This window comes from Lingula anatina, chromosome 5 (genome assembly GCF_051362555.1).
Source record: "Lingula anatina isolate TDL-2025a chromosome 5, LinAna3.0, whole genome shotgun sequence".
NCBI lineage: Eukaryota > Metazoa > Brachiopoda > Lingulata > Lingulida > Lingulidae > Lingula > Lingula anatina.
The window spans coordinates 14968079-14989725 of record NC_141771.1 but is presented as its reverse complement, the minus strand read 5'-3'; the positions used below and the strand labels follow the sequence as shown (position 1 = coordinate 14989725).

General features: G+C 39.2%; 5 protein-coding genes and 2 non-coding genes across 7 annotated transcripts; 5 read left to right on the top strand and 2 right to left on the bottom strand.

The window, feature by feature from the left end:
- The first annotated feature begins 1917 nt into the window (after positions 1-1917).
- Positions 1918-4056, top strand: LOC106179404 (uncharacterized). Its single transcript, XM_013563024.2, has 4 exons — positions 1918-2076; positions 2521-2754; positions 3167-3300; positions 3675-4056. Exons 1-4 carry the CDS (start codon positions 2016-2018, stop codon positions 3939-3941), a joined length of 696 nt encoding a protein of 231 aa, XP_013418478.2. The 5' UTR covers positions 1918-2015; the 3' UTR covers positions 3942-4056.
- Positions 3987-5964, bottom strand: LOC106179403 (sulfotransferase 1C4). The gene is made up of 2 exons (XM_013563023.2): positions 5689-5964; positions 3987-5259 (listed from the first exon to the last, which is right to left on the bottom strand). Exons 1-2 carry the CDS (start codon positions 5843-5845, stop codon positions 4523-4525), a joined length of 894 nt encoding a protein of 297 aa, XP_013418477.2. The 5' UTR covers positions 5846-5964; the 3' UTR covers positions 3987-4522.
- A 2905-nt stretch (positions 5965-8869) lies between these two features.
- Positions 8870-13906, top strand: LOC106179405 (uncharacterized). Its single transcript, XM_013563025.3, has 4 exons — positions 8870-9028; positions 9472-9705; positions 13007-13140; positions 13524-13906. Exons 1-4 carry the CDS (start codon positions 8968-8970, stop codon positions 13788-13790), a joined length of 696 nt encoding a protein of 231 aa, XP_013418479.1. The 5' UTR covers positions 8870-8967; the 3' UTR covers positions 13791-13906.
- Positions 13907-14066: 160 nt separating this feature from the next.
- LOC106152205 (sulfotransferase 1C4-like) lies at positions 14067-17078 on the bottom strand. Its single transcript, XM_024076720.2, has 2 exons — positions 15560-17078; positions 14067-15098 (listed from the first exon to the last, which is right to left on the bottom strand). Exons 1-2 carry the CDS (start codon positions 15714-15716, stop codon positions 14362-14364), a joined length of 894 nt encoding a protein of 297 aa, XP_023932488.2. The 5' UTR covers positions 15717-17078; the 3' UTR covers positions 14067-14361.
- Trnai-aau (transfer RNA isoleucine (anticodon AAU)) lies at positions 16606-16679 on the top strand. Its single transcript has one exon. It is a non-coding gene; the product is annotated as a tRNA-Ile (tRNA).
- Positions 17079-17729: 651 nt separating the features above from the next.
- LOC106152212 (sulfotransferase 1C2) lies at positions 17730-20199 on the top strand. Its single transcript, XM_013525722.2, has 2 exons — positions 17730-18145; positions 19192-20199. The coding sequence occupies exons 1-2, from the start codon at positions 17989-17991 to the stop codon at positions 19926-19928; spliced, it is 894 nt and encodes a 297-aa protein (XP_013381176.2). The 5' UTR covers positions 17730-17988; the 3' UTR covers positions 19929-20199.
- A 431-nt stretch (positions 20200-20630) lies between these two features.
- On the top strand, positions 20631-20704 carry Trnai-aau (transfer RNA isoleucine (anticodon AAU)). The gene has a single exon. It is a non-coding gene; the product is annotated as a tRNA-Ile (tRNA).
- The last annotated feature ends 943 nt before the right edge of the window (positions 20705-21647 follow it).

The window sequence follows — 21647 nt, the reverse complement described above, 5'->3', positions numbered from 1 at the left end:
CGTCAAAGTCTGTCTTCTTACATTGGCTTTTGGAGAAGTTTGGGTTGTGTATTTAATCTAATGACCTGGGGCTTGAAGAGTCGCAGCCTTATTTCTAGCAGGAAATCCGATGCATTTGCTTATCTGGATAAACTTGATATATTTGACCATATATTCACTTTGCTATTGACAAAAATAACTTTCAGGTCTAGACCAAGTGATCGGCTTGTATATTTTTTGAATAACGGGTAGTCCTAACTTGACTTAGCAAAGACACAATTATAGAGAGAAATAAAACTTGAACCTATATTAAGTGCTACTCTTGCTTCCTATAAAATACATGTACCAGTAAAGCTTTTCGTCAAAAACAAAACACAAGTTGGTCAAATATGCAATCAAACGTTATATGTATATATATTATATCAATTTGTTATATAATATATATATATATATAAGTTAAGGACGTCCGTAAGTTCACATGTACTCTCATTTGCTTTCTGTGTTAATCGCCAAAGTCAATGTTTAGACCGCTTTCTGCCATTTTTTTCTTGGCAGATTTAATCAAATTCGTCGTTTTGCTGTGCGGTGAAGTAATATTTCCAGTTGCTAACTTTCCCTTTGCGATAGAAGTGGGAAACGGTGTAGTCAAACACCTCAAGTTTTGAAAAATTGGTGCCTGGATTTTGCTTCATACTTCCGAAATAAAACGTTTGATTATTTCCTTGACTGCATCGTCATTGAAAGATTTCTGAAGAAAATTGGCAATCTTCCAAAATGCCCCAGCATGACCCTTAACCATGTCTTTGTGGTGGAGAATCAAACGTCTTTGTTATCTTTAAATTCCCGCCCAAACTGAAGCACATTATCAAACCATCCTTATCAAATATGTTTTTCATTGCATTAACAAAAATAAGTAATATGTGTATATCAAAGCCCGTTTCAGCAAAATGGGTAAAACATTTTTTTCTCCCAGAACATATCTTCGGAAGAACCTGCTAGAAGAGAAGACACATGTTGTGGGAATTATATACCAATATCATATTCACCATAAATCATTGACATAAAGAGCTAGTGCATCATCTTTATGACCTTTATTGCAAATGACCCACCGTAACAGCTAAAAATAGGTACTTTTTGAACACATAATTGGCTATATTTTCGTAAATTGTACTCCGATTATAATAATTCTTTTTTTAGTTTGCTCCTATGGACAGTGTCTTTGATAGTCTATCAGCAATCTCCAATCATAAATTGTTAATTTATCAAACACTTGTAACATAAACCACATTTAATTGTTCACCCTGATTGTGAAACAGCCGTTAATCATCTGTGTGGGAAACAAAATTTAGGGAGGGATAACCATTCAGCACTCATCCAGTACTTACACCGCATTTGTCGTTTGTTACCTCCGCCAAGGAGGTTATGTTTTCACCCTGTTTGTCATTTTGTTTGTTTGTCATCAACATAACTCAAAAAGTTATGGGACGATTTTGATGAAATAATCAATCAGTAATCAATAATAATCGAAAATCGCTGCCTTGGCGGAGGTCTGCGCTCTCGGAGTGCTTTTCTAGTTTGTTCTTTTTTGTTCTTTTTTTAACACCCCTGCAACGTATTTTTGTATAAATGGTTTTATTTAGTCTTCTTTGTTAACTAGGTAAAAGGCATTGTACTAACTGTGAAGGTCCCGCAATATCCAAAATTATATAATATATGCACTTATGGCAGATGTATGTGTGCTATTACGTGCAAAAATGGATTAGATTCAGATATAAATTACGTATTAACAGCAGAATAACAGTGACAATGTCCATTTTGCGGAATGCAATATCCTTTGTTTTTCAAACCATCTTCAATTTTAATCTGGTTTATCTGTGAAAATGTCGTAATGTAAGTCTGGAATTGCTTAGTTTGTACTTATTAGCCAGTGCCTGACTTGTTTATTAATCAAAAATGAATATAAAACCCCAGGCGTTCGACCAACCAGCGTCTTTAGTTTGCAACAGCAAGGAGACACTGTAGAACCGAACGCCACCATGATTTTAGCGCTGACAATTCTACTGATTCTTGGGCTTGGAACCATCTCTGTGTATGGGCGTAAGTGCGTTGTCTGGTAAATAGATACAAAGTAACTCAGATGTTAATGAATGTTACAAAAATGAGCATATTTAAAAGAATGAAAACTCTCTTTAATATGCATTGCTTTCGGCTTTTGAAACATTTGATGGTGGGTCTCGAACTGGAAAATAGTTTCTGGGCTCTTTGCATGAGACCGTTAGTTGATCTTACAGACAGCTCCTTAAGGATTTTAGGACGTGTTTTCTGATACATGTATGTCAACGGACCACCCTTTTGATTTGCACAGGAATGCCCCCCTCCCCCGTCGCTCAGGCGTAGCTCTTGTCCCACCCCTTAACGCACATCGGACAATAGGCCTCCAGGCGTTTCGATTCCATACCATGACCTTCCATTGATATGTCTGACATGTATTACACACCCAGTTATTTACACTTTTACAATTACACTTTGTCTATTTTCCAGAGGATTGTCGGCTCACAAAACATCCTGCGTTATTTTTGAATGGCGATTCATATGATCTTTCGTTGAATGGGAGTGAGCGCAAGTGCAGGATGGAATGCGAAAAGGACGCCAGATGCCGCGCCATGACCTACCATGCAATTTGGACGGCATGCTGGCTATATTCTGATGTCAAGAACACAGGTCACAGTCACATGTGCAGCTCTGTCTCTTATCAGAGACCAAAAGATTGTAAAGGTAAGGTTCTCAGAATTAATCGGTAGAAAATTATTTTAAATAAGAACTGTGAAGATATATATTTTTTAATTTTTGGTTTAAATTTTGGTTATAAAAAAACGGAATAAACGTGTTGCGCTTTAGGTCTTTCGTTTAAACCTCTTGGCATTATGTAAAGCAATTGAGTGATTTTCTGAAAAATCTTCGGGATTTATTGGTTAAAATATTAGACTGATGCAAGGTCATGGTATTGCATCTTTATCACAAGGTCGAATAAAAAAAATGTCATTATATAATGGAAAGAGGTGAGTTATCGCATTGATGCCTTTTTTGAATTGATAATTCACTCTCCGGTGAGATACTGAATTTGCAATCCAAAACCCAGAGTAAAATTGTTACCATATTTCAGTTTTAAAAAAGTTTGTATTCACAGGTCCAGGTAAAGTCATTTACGGAACAAACGTATTGCACAGTGAAGCACTGGCGAACAAACTTCAGGAGATTGCGAATTACATGGGGGCCGATGTCAGGGTAAATAGCGGCTTACGCAAAGGAACAGATAAGTATGTAAGTAAGAGTTGACTAACAAAGCTGACTTAATCATTTTGAGAAAGGCGATGAAAACATTATTATGAAATGAAAGGTAAATGCTCCAAGTAGGTTTCCCGTTCTGTTTATGTTTGCAAGTAATTTTTCAGCCTCTCAAATAATTGTTTCAGTTGTTCAAATTCCCATTGTGATTGAATTTAAGGAGGGATTATAAGGCAGGATAAAAAAAAAACCCGTAGTAAAAAAATGATCCAAAAAGATTTTTTTAATTCGAGCAAGGTACCACAGTCCAGGTATAAACGTACACCCCTTGTTACAATTTCTAGGCTATAAAAGGTAAATAATTGTTGTATTATTTTAGAAAATTGACAATGTCATTTTTTTACGCCCAGCACGCCATTGGCCAAGCCGCTGACATTACAATAAGCGACGTCAATTCGAGAACCGCGTGGGAACGTCTCAAAAGCAGTGACGTCTTCACTGGGGACTATTACGTCATGTATCACGCCCCAGGGCGGAGGTCTTGCTCTACGGGCGTACACTTACACATTGCCCGTTATGAAAAGGAAGGGAGCACGGGCAGACCCACGTGCTGGGTTCTCGAGGGCACAACCCATGCCAACACCTGTCTAAAATACGAGTACATGAAGTGTTTGTAGGCACCAGCGAAGAAACCACTCGTATAATTTTGCGTGAGAGCAATGATATTTTCGGAATGAACCATTTATCTTATTTTGGTAGAAATTCAACGCTACAAATAAAGCATTGCAAGCGCGTCATTGTCTGTCCTCTTACTTTGGCTTCTGGGGAAGTTAAAGTTGTGCATTTAATCTGATGGCCTGTGGCTAGAAGAGTCGTAGCCTTAATTTCACCCAGGAAACCCGGTAAATTTGCTGATTTGGGTAAATGTGACATATGTTGTCACATATTCATATTGCTATTGACAAAGATCGGCACGTATATATTTGAATAACGTGTAGTCCTAACTTGAGTCAGTAAACGATACAATTATAGACTGAAATCAAACTTGGTCCCGCATTAAGTGTTACTCTCTCTTGCTGATAGTACAAGTGCCAGTAATGCTTTTCGTCAAACTCAAAACAGAAGATGCCCATGAGACCCAAACATATGCAATAAAGGGTCAATATCTATATGTTTCTTCAGGAGGTCCGTAAATTTACATGTACTCTCATTTCCTTTATGAGAGCTCTTATTCTATATCAAATTTCACAACTTCTTGTTACTCGCCAAAGTCGACGTTTAAACCGCTGTCTGCCATTTTCGCTCGGTAAACTTCATCAAATTCGTCGTTTTGCTGTACGGTGAAGTAATTTTTCCAGTCGCCCACTTTCCCTTTGCGATAAAAGTGAGACACTGAGTAGTCAAAACCCTCATATTTTGAAAAATTGGTGGCTGGATTTTGTTTCATACTTCCAAAAGAAGTACGTCTGACTATTTCCTCAGCTACATTCTCATTTAAAGATTTCCCAAGAAAGTTGGCAATCTTACGAACTGCCCCAGCATGATCTTTAACCATATCTTCGTAGTGGAGAAACAAAACGTCTTTGTTATCTTTATATTCCTGCCAAAACTGAAGCACGTGATCGAACCATGATCCATGGGATACATTTCCCGCCATAAACATCTCGTAGAACTGAGACCACGTGCCTGGAAATCGGCCAAGGCTTGCATCCATACGGTAGAAATGGTAGTAGGAGACGGCGACATCCTTAGGGTTTCTTAACACGTGTATCATCTTTGAGTGCTTCTCTCGCATTTGCTCAGGTAGCTGGTGCGCAGCCACGTGTGTTTTGAAAACACGAGGTCGCGGGACTTCGCCCAACTCCCGTATTCTTGCGTTATCAATCTTGCCCAGTTCTAACCATGGTGTACGTAGGAGGCTGTCCGTCTCTTCGTTTTCAAAATAGTTGTCGTAGTGTAAGATGAGGTAAACCAACTCCAGGGTCCATGTCTGACCTGTAGACACCCAAATGTCTATATATAAAATTTAATATCAGATAAACTGATAGCTTTGTGCACCAAAGGCGTGTTTAAAACAAATATTGTTACAGGTGCCCCTCCCCAACCTCCCAACGGACTTTGGACAGGCCATTGGTTAATTATGAAGAGGCTCTTTTGTATGTTATGTTTTAATTTTTTCTATAGTAGCTAGGAAGTGAATTTTCAATAAAAGTGCATCTACAGGTATTAGTAATACATGGTGAAAATGTCAATTACAGCAGGTGCCATTCTCATGTATCAAATGTCTTCACTCCTATTATGTTGACATAGTCGTAATGGAAACCTTAATATTGTTCAGAAGTTTGTACCATGAATGCAAGAAAAGAGTGCAATTTTCAATGGCAATGCTTTGACAAATAGGTTATGCAGTTTCTCTTCACCCACCTGATTTGGGATATGCTGAAACCACGCAGTCATCTTCAAACATGTCGAACGTTTTCACCATTTCTATACTTTCTCGAGGCGAGTATCCACCCAGGAGTACACCATCCAGGTAGTGTTGGCCGGGAATTTTAAAGGTTTTCACGTCGAAATCGGACATTTTCTCAGTGAATTAAGCCTCAACTGTTTAGATGTTGATTAATATTTAACAGTGACGCCAGCTGGTGTTGTTTCTCACTTATAAGTTCCATTTAGTGACCCTGAGTTTTTCAGTGATAGGGCCACAAGTTGACCTGCTTTTCGTACCATGGGAGATATGAACCGCAGGAGTGTAAATATAACGTAGTTTATCTCCAGGTGCACGTATTATCCATGTCAAGTTTATTCGTAAAATATCCATGAACAGTGCGACATATATCTTAAGTACTCGTATCAGTCGCGTATGATCGATCGCTCGATTTTTCATGTACACACACAAACACACACACTTACATACGGTCGCACGCACGCAATTTCTCGGTAACTCTGAAATCTATACTCGCTTCATATGTAACTTTCAGAGAATCCAGTACACAGATTGATTTGTTCACTGACAAACGATTCAAGAAACTGACAAGAAAAGGTTATATCTAAAGCAAAATATCACAGGAAATATGGGTGACATGCAAGTCCGTAGATTTGTCAAACTGATTTTTTTTAATTATGACAAAAAGGACATGTCCCGACTGGGCAGCGGACTCAGGACATTCGCGTTATTAATTGACTGAGCTATCCGGCATAATAATAAATAATAATAAATTTATTTTAAGTCTAAAATCCATTTAAAATGTTCAGTAGACTTTACATAAAATATCATAAATAATACTACATAAAATATTATAAATAAAATCTAGGTAAAACAGCCATTATTCCATACAATTAAATGCAATTAATACAAGATTTATAAAACCAATTAAGAGTTAATCAAAATATTTCCTAAAAAGGTATGTTTTGAATTCTTTTTTAAAATGTTTGGTAAACTGAATTGCTCGGATTTTCAGCGGTAATAAATTCCATTCCTCATGACCTGCGCCTGCAGCTGTATTTGTTTCAGTCGGTCGCTCAAGCCCCCGCCCCCCGCCCCCAGCGGAGTCAGGACATTCGCAGCTGTATTTGTTCCAGTCGGTCGCTCAAACCCCCCTCCCCCCAGTGAATTTCTTAGATGAAATGATAAAATTTCCAAGATGAATTTAAAGAAAATCGAAACCCTCTCCCCTCCTCGAGAAAAGTTGGGATTGTTTATTTTTCAAATATTTTTAATTTTTCCTAAAGTTAAAATAATGGTGACATTGGTCGTTAATGATGGGCAACATCCGAAATAGCATGACCTGAAGTGGAAATAGATTTTAAACGATAAGGACACTGTGTGTGCACTTTAAAGTATGACATCGGATATTCATATAAAGCCATTGTACTGATAGCTAAATGAATGTAACTACTTGGGATTCTCGCTTAAATGCAGTCAATACAATCTATCGTGCGCGCATGTCAACCAACTTAACTGATTACAATGAAAGTACCTTAGAGAGAATTACCCCCGGATTTGGATCCAACCAACTAGTGCGATAGGTTTACAGGAATGCGTTCTCTATGCCCCCCTTCACCCGCCACTGGTTAATTAAACATATGTTTCTTTATATGTTATTTTTCTGTATTTTGTTTTACATATGGTTAATTTGAGTTTTACGTAAAAGGAATGCAGCGTGGTGAATTAGTTGATTACAGCACGTACCATTTTAATAAATTAAGTTTTTTTTCGCTAAATATACTTACATAGAAATCTGAATACCGAAGAATGAATGCACCAAAACAGCTATCTTTTCATTGATAATACTTTTGACAAACATCTTATGCAGTTTTACTAGTCCACCTACCTGATTTGGGATATGCTAAAACCACGCAGTCATCCTCAAACATGTCGAACGTTTTCAGCATTTCTATACTATCTCTAGGCGAGTATCCACCCAGGAGTACCCCATCCAGGTAGTGTTGGCCAGGAATTGTAAAGCTTTTCACGTCAAAATCGGACATTTTCTCAACCAAACCCCCGCCGTTTAGATAGCGGTTGATATCGAACAATGATGCTAGCTGGTGTTGGTATAAAATAATATTAAAAATAATTTGTACTGTTCAGCGAACCGTTATCAATAGGTTGACCTGATTTTTTTAAAAAAGACGACACAACAACAGACTGATTTTAACATGATCACCAGGTATATGTATTATTCATACTTGTATAACATATGCAAAAGTTGCTGTCAAATGTAAACATGTATGCCATATACTCGGTCGCAGTGGCAAATGCGTTTCATCGCGCGTGCATATACCGGTGCACAGTTGGACAATTTTTTCCCACAGACACGTCTGATAAATGTAACATTTACATATCTGTATTGAGGAGATTTAATGAAATAGGAAGGGTTCGTGAGACCGACGCCAACAGGTGTCCTTAAAAATAATCTCTTCGAGGGAATGGTTAGCTGACGAAAGATTCATAAAACTGACACGAATACATTCAGGTGTACTTGAAAACGAAATTTTATAAATTGATTAAGAAAGTCGAACATAAACGGGTGGGTTGTTTCTGTCTTGTGAAGGGATATTCGTCAGTTTAGAAGTACCAGTAAACTAAGGTACATATTACGTACTTAATCATATGTTTAGGGGTGTGGGAAGCAAAATATAGAAAAGGGTATATGACCATTCAGCACTCATCCCGTACTTACATTGCATGTGTCGTTTGTTTTGTTTTGTTTTTGTTTTTGTTTTTGTTTTGTTTTTTTTTTTTTTTTTTCGCTTTTTTAATACCCCCCTGCAACGTATTTTTGTATAAATGGTTTTATTTAGTCTTGTTTGTTAACTAGGCAAAAGACATTGCACTTACTGTTAACGTCCCGCAATATATAAAATTATATAATATATGCACTTATGGTAGATATACGTGTGCTATTACTTGCAAAAATGGATTAGAGTCAGATATAAATTACGTATTAACAGCAGAATAACAGTGACAATGTCAATTTTGCGGAATGCAATATCCTTTGTTTTTCAAACCATCTTCTATTTTAATCTGGTTTATCTGTGAAAATGTCGTAATGTTAGTCTGGAATTGCTTAGTTTGTACTTATTAGCCAGTGCCTGACTTGTTTATCAATCGACAATGAATATAAAACCCCAGGCGTTCGACCAACCAGCGTCTTTAGTTTGAAACAGCAAAGAGACACTGTAGAACCGAACGCCACCATGACTGTAGCGCTGACAATTCTACTGAGTCTTGGGCTTAGAACCATCTCTGTGTATGGACGTAAGTGCGTTAGCTGGCATGTAGATTCGAAGTAACTCAGATGTTAATGAATGTTACAAAAATGTGTATATTTAAAAGAATGAAAACTCTCTTAAATATGCATTGCTTTCGGCTTTTGAAACATTTGATGGTGGGTCTCGAACTGGAAAATAGTTTTTGAGCTCTTTGCATGAGACCGTTAGGTGATCTTACAGACAGCTCCTTGAGAATTCTAGGACGTGTTTTCTGATACATGTATGTCAACGGACTACCCTTTTGATTTGCACAGGAATCCCCCCTCCCCCGTCGCTTAGGCGTAGCTCTTGTCGCACCCCTTAACGCACATCGGACAATAGGCCTCCAGGCATTTCGATTCCATACCATGTACTTCCATGATATGTCCTACAATGTATAACATACCCAGTTTTTTACACTTTTACAATTACACTTTGTTAATTTTCCAGAGGATTGTCGGCTCATAAAACATGCTGGGGTAGTTTTAAATGGCGATTCATATGATCTTTATATGAATGGGAATGAGCGCAAGTGCAGGATGGAATGCGAAAAGGACGCCAGATGCCGCGCCATGACCTACCATGCAATTTGGACGGCATGCTGGCTAAAATCTGATGTGAAGGACATAGGTCACAGTCACATGGGCAGCTTTGTCTCTTATCAGAGGCCAAAAGACTGTAAAGGTAAGCCTTCTCAGAACTAATCGGTAGAAAATTATTTCTTTAAATAGGAATAAGACCTTTAAAGTAAGGTTGTTGTTTTTTAATTTTGGTTAAAGAAAACATAATAAACGTGTTTGCGCTTGTCTTTCGATTAAACCTCTTGGTGTTATGTAAAGCAGTTGAGTGATTTTCTGAAAATTCTTTGGGATTTTTTTGTTAAAATATTAGATTGATGCAAGGTCATGGGATTACAACTGTCGAATTAGGAAAACATCATTGTATAATGGAAAGAGGTGAGTTAGCCCAATGATGACACTCTCCGATGAGATACTTAAAGGTACATACGAACCGAGCATCGTTGGAGCGTGGATTCCCAGTAACACATGTAAACCACTTCTACTAGATTCTTATATGACTCAAATAAATTCGACATGCCAAGGGATAAACTGAATAGATCACTCGATCAGCCATAAAAGACCTTTATACTGCTCCTTTCTTTAAATTTTTGGTTTTAAATTTAACCTACTTCCGTGACCTACTTTCCTGCCCCATTGACATACAGCTTAGAATGCCAGCAGAAAAATCTGTTCAAACATCATTTTCGGGTAAAATTAAACAATGCCTTTTGGTAATTCTCTTAGTTATACTACTTGAAACTATATGGTGGCTTTTGGTTGGTTTTTGTGACAAAAAAATTGACTTTGTATGCATCTTTAAGTTGCAATCCAAAACCCAGAGTAAGATTGTTGCCATATTAGAGCGCTGAAGTTAGTGTCTAGTTTCTAGTTTCCAGTTTCGTTTTTCAAAAACGAACCTGGCAACCAGAAACTAGTGTCGTTTTTCAAAAACGAACCTGCCAACCAGAAACTAGTGTCGTTTTTCAAAAACGAACCTGGCAACCAGAAACTAGTTTCGTTTTTCAAAAACGATTCTTGCAACCAGAAACTAGTGTCGTTTTTCAAAAACGATTCTGGCAACCAGAAACTAGTGTCGTTTTTCAAAAACGATTCTGGCATCCAGAAACTAGTGTAGTTTTTCGAAAAACGATTCTGGCATCCAGAAACTAGTGTCGTTTTTCAAAAACGATTCTGAGAAGCCAGAATCGTTTTTGCGGAGAGAAACAGGGGTGGGCAGAGGGAGAGGCAAGTTTAAGTGGGGGTGGGAGAATAAGGGTGAGGTTGAAGAGGAGGAAGGGTCCCCGGGGCCTCCCTTTGTAGTCTGAAGTGTAATTTTTAATTTTATTGAATTTTTCAAAAACGATTATGATGTCCAGAGACCAGTGTCATTTTTTGAAAAACGATTCTAGCAACCAGAAACCAGTGTCGTTTTTTGAAAAACGATTCTGGCACCAGAAACTAGTGTCGTTTTTCAAAAACGATTCTGAGAAGCCAGAATCGTTTTTGCGGAGAGAAACAGGGGTAGGCAGAGGGAGAGGCAACCAGCGGTGTGCGTGTAACGCGATTAGGTAACCCTCACCGCGAAAGCCGGGCAGGGTTTTACGGTATCTCCTCAACGTGCGCTGAGACCGAGCCAGTCGCCGATTATTGCCTACGGGGTACGGGCAACTCTCATGGCAGAAGCTTGACAGGGTGTTTACAGTGTTACGGTTTTTCCTCGCCGCGCTGGGAGGCCGATTTGACCGCCGCTACCAGTCACGGGCAGCCTGCACAGTGGAAGCCGGGAATGGAGTTTAAGTGGGGGTGGGGGTGGGGGTGGGGGAATAAGGGTGAGGTTGAAGAGGGGGAAGGGGCCCCCGGGGCCTCCCTTCGTAGTTTGAAGTATAATTTTTAATTTTATTGAATTTTTCAAAAACGATTCTGATGCCCAGAGACCAGTGTCGTTTTTTGAAAAACGATTCTGGCAACCAGAAACCAGTGTCGTTTTTCGAAAAACGATTCTGGCAGCCAGAAACTTGTGTCGTTTTTCAAAAACGATTCTGAGAAGCTAGAATCGTATTTGCGGAGAGAAACAGGTGTGTACGGAAGGAGAAGCAAGCAGCGGTGAGCGCATACCGCGACTAGGTAACCCTCACCGTGAAAGCCGGGCAGGGTGTTACGGTCTCTCGTCGACGTGCGCTGAGACCGAGACGGTCGCCGATTATTGCCTACGGCGTACAGGCAACCCTCATCGCGGAAGCTTGCCAGGTTTTTTACGATGTTACGGTCTTTCCTCGCTGTGCTGGGAGGTCGATTTGACCGCCTCTACCAGTTACAGGCAGCCTGCGCAGCGGAAGCAGGGAATGGGGCTTAAGTGGACGTGGGGGTGGGGGTGGGGGGATAAGGGTGAGGGTGAAAAGGGGGGAAGGGGCCTCCCTTCGTAGTTTGAAGTATAATTTTTGAATTTATTGAATTTTTGAAAAACGATTCTGATGCCCAGAAACCAGTGTCGTTTTTATGAAAAACGATTCTGGCAACCAGAAACTAGTGTCGTTTTTCAAAAAACGACTCTGAGGAGCCAGAAACGTTTTTGCGGACAGAAACAGGGGTGGGCAGAAGGAGAAGCAAGCAGCGGTGAGCATATACCGCGACTAGGTAAACCTCACTGCGAAAGCTGGGCAGGGTCTTACGGTCTCTCCTCGACGTGCGCTGAGACCGAGACGGTCGCCGAATATTGCCTACAGCGTACAGGTAACCTTCACCGAGGAAGCTGTGCTGAATATAACGCCTCTCTCGCTCGTGTGGCCGCTGATCCGCAGCAGCGCCGCACAGGCAGCTTTCACCGCGTAGGTATTTAGGGAGTTACGCTTTTTTTTCTCGCCGTGCAGTGAGGACTAGATGAAAAAAACGATTGAAAAAAAATAAATAAATAATAAAAAAAACGACACTGATTTCTGATTGCCAGAATCGTTTTTTTCATCTAGTCCTCACTGCAGAAAACCGTAACACTGTAAACACCCTGTCAAGCTTCTGCGATGAGAGTTGCCCGTACACCGTAGGCAATAATCGGCGACCGTCTCGGTCTCAGCGCACGTCGAGGAGATACCGTAAAACCCTGCCCGGCTTTCGCGGTGAGGGTTACCTAATCGCGTTACACGCACACCGCTGGTTGCCTCTCCCTCTGCCTACCCCTGTTTCTCTCCGCAAAAACGATTCTGGCTTCTCAAAATCGTTTTTGAAAAACGACACTAGTTTCTGGATGCCAGAATCGTTTTTCGAAAAACGACACTAGTTTCTGGTTGCCAGGTTCTTTTTTGAAAAACGACACTAGTTTCTGGTTGCCAGGTTCGTTTTTGAAAAACAAAACTAAAAACTACAAACTAGACACTAACTTCAGCGCTCTTGCCATATTTCAGTTTAAAAAAAAAGTAAGTTTGTATTCACAGGTCCAGGTAAAGTCATTTACGGAACAAACGTATTGCACAGTAAAGCACTGGCGAACAAACTTCAAGAGATTGCGAATTACATGGGGGCCGATGTCAGGGTACATAGCGGGCTACGCGAAGGAAACGATAAGTATGTAAGTAAGAGTTGTCTAACAAATATGACTTAAGCATTTTGAAAAGGGCGATGGAAACATTATTATGAAATGTGTGGGTAATACTCTACGTAGGATTTCCGTTCTCTTTATGTTTGCAAGTAAATTTTCAGCCTATCAAGATAATTTTGAGTGGTCCAAATTCCCATTGTGATTGAATTTAAAGAAGGATTATAAGGAAGGATAAAAGAAACCGTACATATAGAATACAGAAATATAAAATGGATCCCGAAAGATAAAATTGTTTTAAATTTGAGCAAGGTCCCACAGTCCAGGTTCACCCCATATTACAACTTCTAGGCAATTATGTAATCGTTTTATTTAATTATTTTAGAATATTGACATTGTCATTTTCTTACTTCCAGCACGCCATTGGCCAAGCCGCTGACATCACAATAAGCGGCGTTGATTCGAGAACCGCGTGGGAACGTCTCAAAAGCAGTGATATCTTCACTGGGGACTATTACGTCATGTATCACGCCCCAGGGCGGAGGTCTTGCTCTACGGGCACACACTTACACATTGCCCGTTATGAAAAGGAAGGGAGCACGGGCAGACCCACGTGCTGGGTTCTCGAGGGCACGACCCATGCCAACACGTGCCTAATGTACAAGTATATGAAGTGTTTATAAGCATTAGCGATGAAACCATTCGAATAATTTTGCGTAAAGGCAATGATACTTTCGGAATGAACCATCTATCTAATTTTGGGAGAAATACAACGCTACCAATAAAGCATGCGCGTCATCGTCTGTCTTCTTACATTGGCTTTTGGAGAATTTTAGGTTGTGTATTTAGTCTGATGGCCTGTGGCTAGAAGAGTCGCAGCCTTAATTTCACCGAGGAAACCCGGTAGATTTGCTTATTTGGGTAAATGTGATATATATTACCACATTCACATATTCACATTGCTATTGACAAAGATCGGTATGTATATTTTTTAATAACATGTAGTCCTAATTTGAGTCAGTAAAAAATACAATTATAGACAGAAATCAAACTTGGCCCTACATTAAGTGTTACTCTCGCTTGCTGATAGTACATGTACCAGTAAAGCATTTGGTCAAACACAAACAGAAGTTGGCCAAACATATGCAATTAAAGGATCAATATATATGTATGTTAAGGAGGTCCGTGAATTTACGTGTACTCTCATTTTCTTTATGAGAGTTCTTATTCCATATCAAATTTCACAACTTCTTGTTACTCGCCAAAGTCAACGCTTAAACCGCTGTCTGCCATTTTCGCTCGGTAGACTTCATCAAATTCGTCATTTTGTTGGACGGTGAAGTAATTTTTCCAGTCGCCCACTTTCCCTTTGCGATAAAAGTGGGAAACTGAGTAGTCAAAAACCTCAAATTTTGAAAAATTGGTGGCTGGATTTTGTTTCATACTTCCGAAAGAAGTACGTCTGACTATTTCCTCGACTACATTCTCATTTAAAGATTTCCCAAGAAAGTTGGCAACCTTTCGAACTGCCCCAGCATGATCTTTAACCATATCTTCGTAGTGGAGAAACAGAACGTCTTTGTTATCTTTAAATTCCCGCCAAAACTGAAGCACATGATCAAACCATGATCCGTGGGCTACATTTCCCGCCATAAACATCTCGTAGAACTGAGACCACGTGCCTGGAAAGCGGCCAAGGCTAGCATCCATATGGTAGAAATGGTAGTAGGAGACGGCGACATCCTTAGGATTTCTCAACACGTGTATCATCTTTGAGTGCTTCTCTCGCATTTGCTCAGGTAGCTGGTGCGCAGCCACGTGTGTTTTGAAAACTCGTGGTCGCGGGACCTCGCCCAACTCTCGTAGTCTTGCGTTATCGACCTTGCCATGTTCCAACCATGGTGTACGCATGAAGCTGTCCGTCTCTTCGTTTTCATAGTAGCTGTCGTAGTGAAGGATGAGGTAAACCAACTCCAGGCTCCATGTCTGACCTGTAGACACCCAAATGTCTATATATATAATTTTATAACAGATAAACTGAAAGCCTTGTGCACCTAAGGCGCGTTTAAATCAAATATTGGCACAGGTGCCCCTCCCCCACTCTCCTGACGGACTTTGGACAGGCCATTGGTTAATTATGAATTGGCTCCTTTGTATGTAATGTTTTATTTTTTCTATAGCAGCTTAGAAGTGAATTTTCAATAAAAAAAAATTTTCTACATGTATCAGCAATATATATATATGTTTACAGCATGGTGAAAAAGTCGATTACAGCACGTACCATTCTGAGGTATCAAATGTCTTCACTCCCACTATGTTCACATAGTCGTAATGGAAACCTTAATAATATGGTTCAGAAGAAGTTTGTACCATTAATGCAAGAAAATGGTGCAGTTTTCAATGGTAATACTTTGACAAATATATTATTCAGTTTAACTATAACTTCACCCACCTGATTTGGGATATGCTGAAACCACGCAGTCATCTTCAAACATGTCGAATGTTTTCACCATTTCTATACTTTCTCGAGGCGAGTATCCACCCAGGAGTACACCATCTAGGTAGTGTTGGCCGGGAATTGTAAAGCTTTTCAAGTCGAAATCAGACATTTTCTCAGTGAATTAAGTCTCAGCCCTTCAGATGTCGATTAATATTTAACATTGACGCCAGCTGGTGTTGTTTCTCACTTATAAGTTACGTTTACTGACCCTGCGTTTTTCAGTGACAGGGCCACAAGTTGACCTGCTTTTCGTACCATGGGAGATATCAACCGTAGGAGTGTAAATATAACGTAGTTTATCTCCAGGTGCACGTATTATCCATGTCAAGTTTATTCGTTATATATCCATGTACAGTGCGACAAATATCTTAAGTACTCGTCTGATCGCTCGAATATGGGAACCCCTTGCCAATTTTACACACACACACACACGCACACACACACGCAATTACATACGGTCACACGCACGCAATTTCTCGAAACTTTTACCCTGGCCAATACATTTCATGATTTAATATGACTGAGCTATCAGGCCTGACCTGCACCTGTTGCCCTGTTAGTTCCAGTGGCGGATTTGGCGGGGGGAGTGGGGGAGGTCGAACCCCCCTTAATTTCTAGGATAAAGTGATACAACTTCCAAGATACATTTTAAGAATATCGAACCCGTCTCCCCTCCTCGATAAAAGTTGGAATTGTTTATTGTTCAAATATTTTATTTTTTTTTCTAAGGTTAAAATAATGACAACATTAGTCGTTAATGATGGACAACATCGGATATAGCATGACGTGAAGTGGAAATAGATTAAAAACGATAAAGACACTGTATGTACAGCGAATGTCATCCTGTAAACCATTACATCGGATTTCCATCGTATCCATCGTATCGTGTCGTATCGTATCGTAACGACCGTGCAGTAGCCTACCATTTGGCAGTATTTGAGAATTTTTTTTTTTTTTTTTTTTTTTTTGGAAATTTTACCGAAGTAGTGATCATGGGAGGCCTGATAGCTCAGTTGGTTAGAGCGTCGTGCTAATAACGCGAATGTCCTGGGTTCGAGCCCCAGTCGGGCCATTAGACACTTTTTTGTGTCATAAAAACCTCGAAACGAGTTTGTAATTTTGCCCATTTTGTAATGTGGTCTTAAAAAAGGGAATAGACGTGTTACTAATGACAACATGATGGGATATAATTACGGGATGAAACTCCTTCCGCGTGAGGCATTTTATCATTTCAACATCTTTGTGTTATAACAATGCAAAGAAAATAATATAACCGACATGAAAAATATATAGTAAAACATACAAAAATCACACAGTGAATTTAATCCATAAGTAACTGTGGAAAGCGGCGTTCAAAGACCAGTGACAAAAATGTATTTTGGATTTGAATGTCACTTTGCGTGACCGTATATATTGCTTCTGGTGTACTGGTGTACTGTACGTTCAAAATGCCCATATTGTTGAAAGTAGCTTCCCGTGTTTCCTTTATGTAAAAAAAAAAAAAATTGGCTTGATTGACAACTAGGGTGTAATCCACAAACTAGGGCCTTTCTTTTGTTAGGAGATATGAGTCCATAATTGTGATGCTACGTTAAATAAAACTATCATCTTCCCTTTTTACTTATAAAACCAAAAGTGAAATTTTCAAGAAAATACCCCGGCGACAGAATGAAGTACTAATTGTCGTGATTGAAAACTTCGAAACTTCGCTGTGACAACAATAAACAGAAGCTGTTCAGATGAGGGAGATCTGCATACAAGCGATATTTTAGTTTTCGCCCCAAAACGCTGCCTTTACGTCATCATTTCGAATTAGCAAATTCAGCCAGGGCCCCTTAACTTGAAAGCATCGCGAATTGCAAATAGCGATTTCACATAGAGGCAGTGTATTATATGGGGCGAGTATGGGCGAGTTATGGAATCGAGACGCTTGCGCTCGGTCGCAATGTGTGACGCTTTCGAGTTACTTTTGAATTTTTGAGATGACAGCTTTACGCATAATACGACACACTTTAGATTCATTTATACCGTATCTTAGACGCATTCAGGACAGTAAACTAACTAGCCCGAGGTTCAAACTTGGCCGACCCACTTGAATACTTCACCACGGGGAATCTATTCAGTGTCTCTTAGCTGATAGTTAGTCCACTCTTCTGAATGCGGCTTTAGAGAATATGTGTGCTTTAAGAAAAAAATCTGGAGCAGTCTCCCTCTGAGACATGTACACATGTGAACACACACACACACATAAGCTGTTATGTTATCAAGGGTCAAATAATTAAGAACGCGGCGCCAACTTATCAGGAGGTAGACCACTTTTAAATAGGCCATCGCGTAACAGTGTTCAGAAGAAGAGAAGTGGAATAGTCGGTGGTAAAAGTATGTCTGATTTTGATGTAAAATCCTTCACCATTCCAGGTCAGTATTATCTGGATGGGGTGCTGCTAGGGAGTTACAATCCGCCGGATGGTATGAAAGCGCTGAGAGAATTCGATTTGTTCGAGGATGACTGCATAGTTGCAGCGTATCCCAAATCAGGTGTGTATAACTTTACATGATCGTTAACCCCCCCCCCCCAACACCCCACCCCAATATGTACATGGTATTATGATAATATATGCCTAATTGAGTAATTGATTTATTATAAATTCATTGGTTTTTATGTCTCCTCCATCCCAGTGCATCACAAACTTGCATATTCCCGTTCATAGCAAAAGAGAATGCAACAAAGACTATCGGGTGTTCGTGATTTGGCCAATTTTAACTAAAGCTGATATAGTAATTAAAATGATGTTGAAGGCCCTATATACAGTTACACTTACATGTAGTAATCTGACGTTGTTGTCTACTATTATACTCCAGGAACAAACGTGCGTGCAATGTTTCAAAACAATGGCCTGATAAAAAAACAGGTTTAAGACTTCAGGATGAATTGCTAAAAATGATATGAAATTTATCTTATAGAAGTAGCCTACATCCAGTGTGCTAGTATAACCAAATACCAAGCAAATGAACTGTATTCAAAAGAGAACAATACTGATTACATTTATGTAGGATAAGTAAATTCACCCCACGATGATGCCTTTACATCTTAACTTTTTTAAAAAGTGTGTATACACGATGTCGGTCATTGTTTGTAGATATGTACATGTAAAAGGCATTAAAATGTCTCGGTATGTTGACATGTCGAATTTCGTTGTTTCCCACATTATGATTCATTTGATAATTAAATTTTCGATATTAATTAATTCTACAAAATAAATGAGATGGACTCAATTCATTTATTTATTTTTTCATTTATTTATTTATTTAACTCGCTTGAGCAATTTTGGACTGCGCAATATAGGGAATCCAGACCCGTAAGTGGGGATGAATTTTTCGATGGATTCGAAAGACCCCCCCCCCCCCTTTTGCTGGGAAAAAAGTTAGCTCTGAGTAAAATCTGATCTACGTGCACGAAGATTTCACGGCATAAAAAATCCCCTTTGCAATTGCTGGCTACGGGCCTGAAATCGGTTGAGGTGTTAATGATCAATTTTAGGATTCAAGTGGTCAACTATAAAACACAGTTAATAAAATTGCAGGTCAAACGTGGACGTTGGAGTTGGTCTACCTAGTCTTACACCACGGGACAGCTTACGAGAGAGAGAATACAGCACGTGATATGCGCACTCCTTGGATAGAATGGGGGCCGGTAGATGAAGAGAGGTTACGAAATATCAGCAACATACCAAGGCCAAGTGTTTTCAAAACTCACGCGATAGCCAAACATCTTCCGGTGCAACTGCAAGAGAAAAATGTCAAAATGGTCTTCGTATTTCGGAATCCCAAGGACGTCGCAGTATCGTATTATCACTTTTATCGTATGAATGCTGTTCTTAGTCGCTTTCCAGGCACGTGGTCTCAGTTCTACGAGATGTTTATGGCGGGAAATGTAGCCCATGGCTCGTGGTTCGATTACGTGCAAGAGTATTGGCGGGAATTTAAGGATGACAAAAACGTATTGTTTTTGTACTACGAAGACATGGTGAAGGATCATGCAGGTTCAGTTCGGAAGATTGCCAACTTCCTCGGTAGAAATCTTAGAGATGATGTAGTTGAGGATATTGTCAAGCGCACTTCCTTCAAAACTATGAAGGATAATTTCGCAACCCGTGCTCACAAAATCCCATTTTTCGATGAAAACATATCTCCGTTTTTCCGCAAAGGCAACGTGGGTGATTGGAAAAATCACTTCACCGTGCGACAAAACGAAGATTTTGATAGGGTGTACGCGGAGAAAGTTGCGGAAAGCGGCTTTTGCATTGACTTTGGGGAATAAATGTATTAATATTATTTAAGCTATTCTTGTCTGAGGAAAAAATATATTCTGCATTGTGCATGCGTGTTTGAAACAACTTTGAAGTGAAGGACAGACCATTTAGAAAGAAGGACACTTATCCCCCTGCGCTTCCTGCTCTGATGATATAGTTTATTGAAATATATTGCTTATATACTAGACAATATGTTCTGTAATACTGAAGTAAATAATTATACATATTAACCCTCTGGTGGAAAGATTTTTTGATAAAATTAAAGTGCTAGTATTTTCATTTTAGTGGAAATTTAACTCTCTCTCCCTCTCTCTCTCATATTCCTTGATGATTTTCGTTATATTCACATAGCGGCTTATTTCACCAGCACGCTACCTACACACAACATATTAATAAAATTTATATATATATATATATATATATATATATATATATATATATATATATATATATATATATATATATATATATATATATATATATATATATATGAACCTGTATAAACGTCACTTTCAAGCAGACAAATATTAGATTTTTCATTTTTATAACTTAAATATTTTATCGTATTAATCATATACGGCATGAATACAGCGTTTATTGAATGAGGTACAATAGACATTATTCACAACCTTGATCATTATATTGATTATCATGGAATGTCGACTTTGTTTTCATTTGTGAATCTTAGAATTTCACATATGCATGTGAAGGGCCTGATAGCTCAGTCGGTTAGAGCGTCGTGCTAATAACGCGAATGTCCTGGGTTCGAGCCCCAGTCGGGCCAGCATCTTCTTTTATCACGAAGTGCACGGCAAAATGGGCAATGTAGGCATATTCGTCATTGGGCTCAGAGAAACACGGGCTACCGATTCGTACTAAAGCACACTGCAGTTAAAACTAGATTCAGCAAGAGTTCCCGTGGAGTTAGTGCGCATTCATGAGCTAGGTTAACGTAATTCATATTGTACAGACCCTAGATTGTATAAATGCGGACGTGTGGCACGTAAGGAAGTCACTTCCTTAAAGCTTTGAAGATCACTGAATAGAATATAGCGATAAAAACTACACCATGGAAAGGGTAGGCCTACATGTACTGTTGAGCAACCACAATCCCCCAGATGCCATGAGAGCACTAAAAACATTCCAGTTGTTCGAAGATGACTGCATGGTTGCCGCGTATCCTAAATCAGGTTAGTTAGATCAATTATCCATTCGAATTATACACGCTTGGCGTTCTTTTTTCAAATCCGTTACTAGACTTAAATTTGATTTTAGTTGACGACAACGAGTCCCCAACGCGGGCACTTTAGAGGGCATCTTGGATTTTCCTTAGTATGGGTGGAGCTACACTGTATTCCCAGTCTTGTTTCGTAACCGACCTATACTTTCACTTACACCGGCTGAAGGGTAACCAAGGAAGACGTATCATCGCGAACTATATTTCAATTCACCTGCAGTTATAGCTAGAAAACGTTTTTAAAACGTTAATCATGGAAATGAATGTACAAAAATTTCACACAGCCGTTACATACATGTAATTTTCCCGAATCCCTAAATGAATTATTAAAGATGGATGTAATTAAACGATTCACAGACAAATAAAAACTTTCAGTTATAAGGTATATCAACAAAGCGATTAAACACTATTTATTTATTTATTTATATATTTAGTTATTTATTACTTCAAATACCGATTATTCAAGTAGTCAGATGTGTATCTATCACAT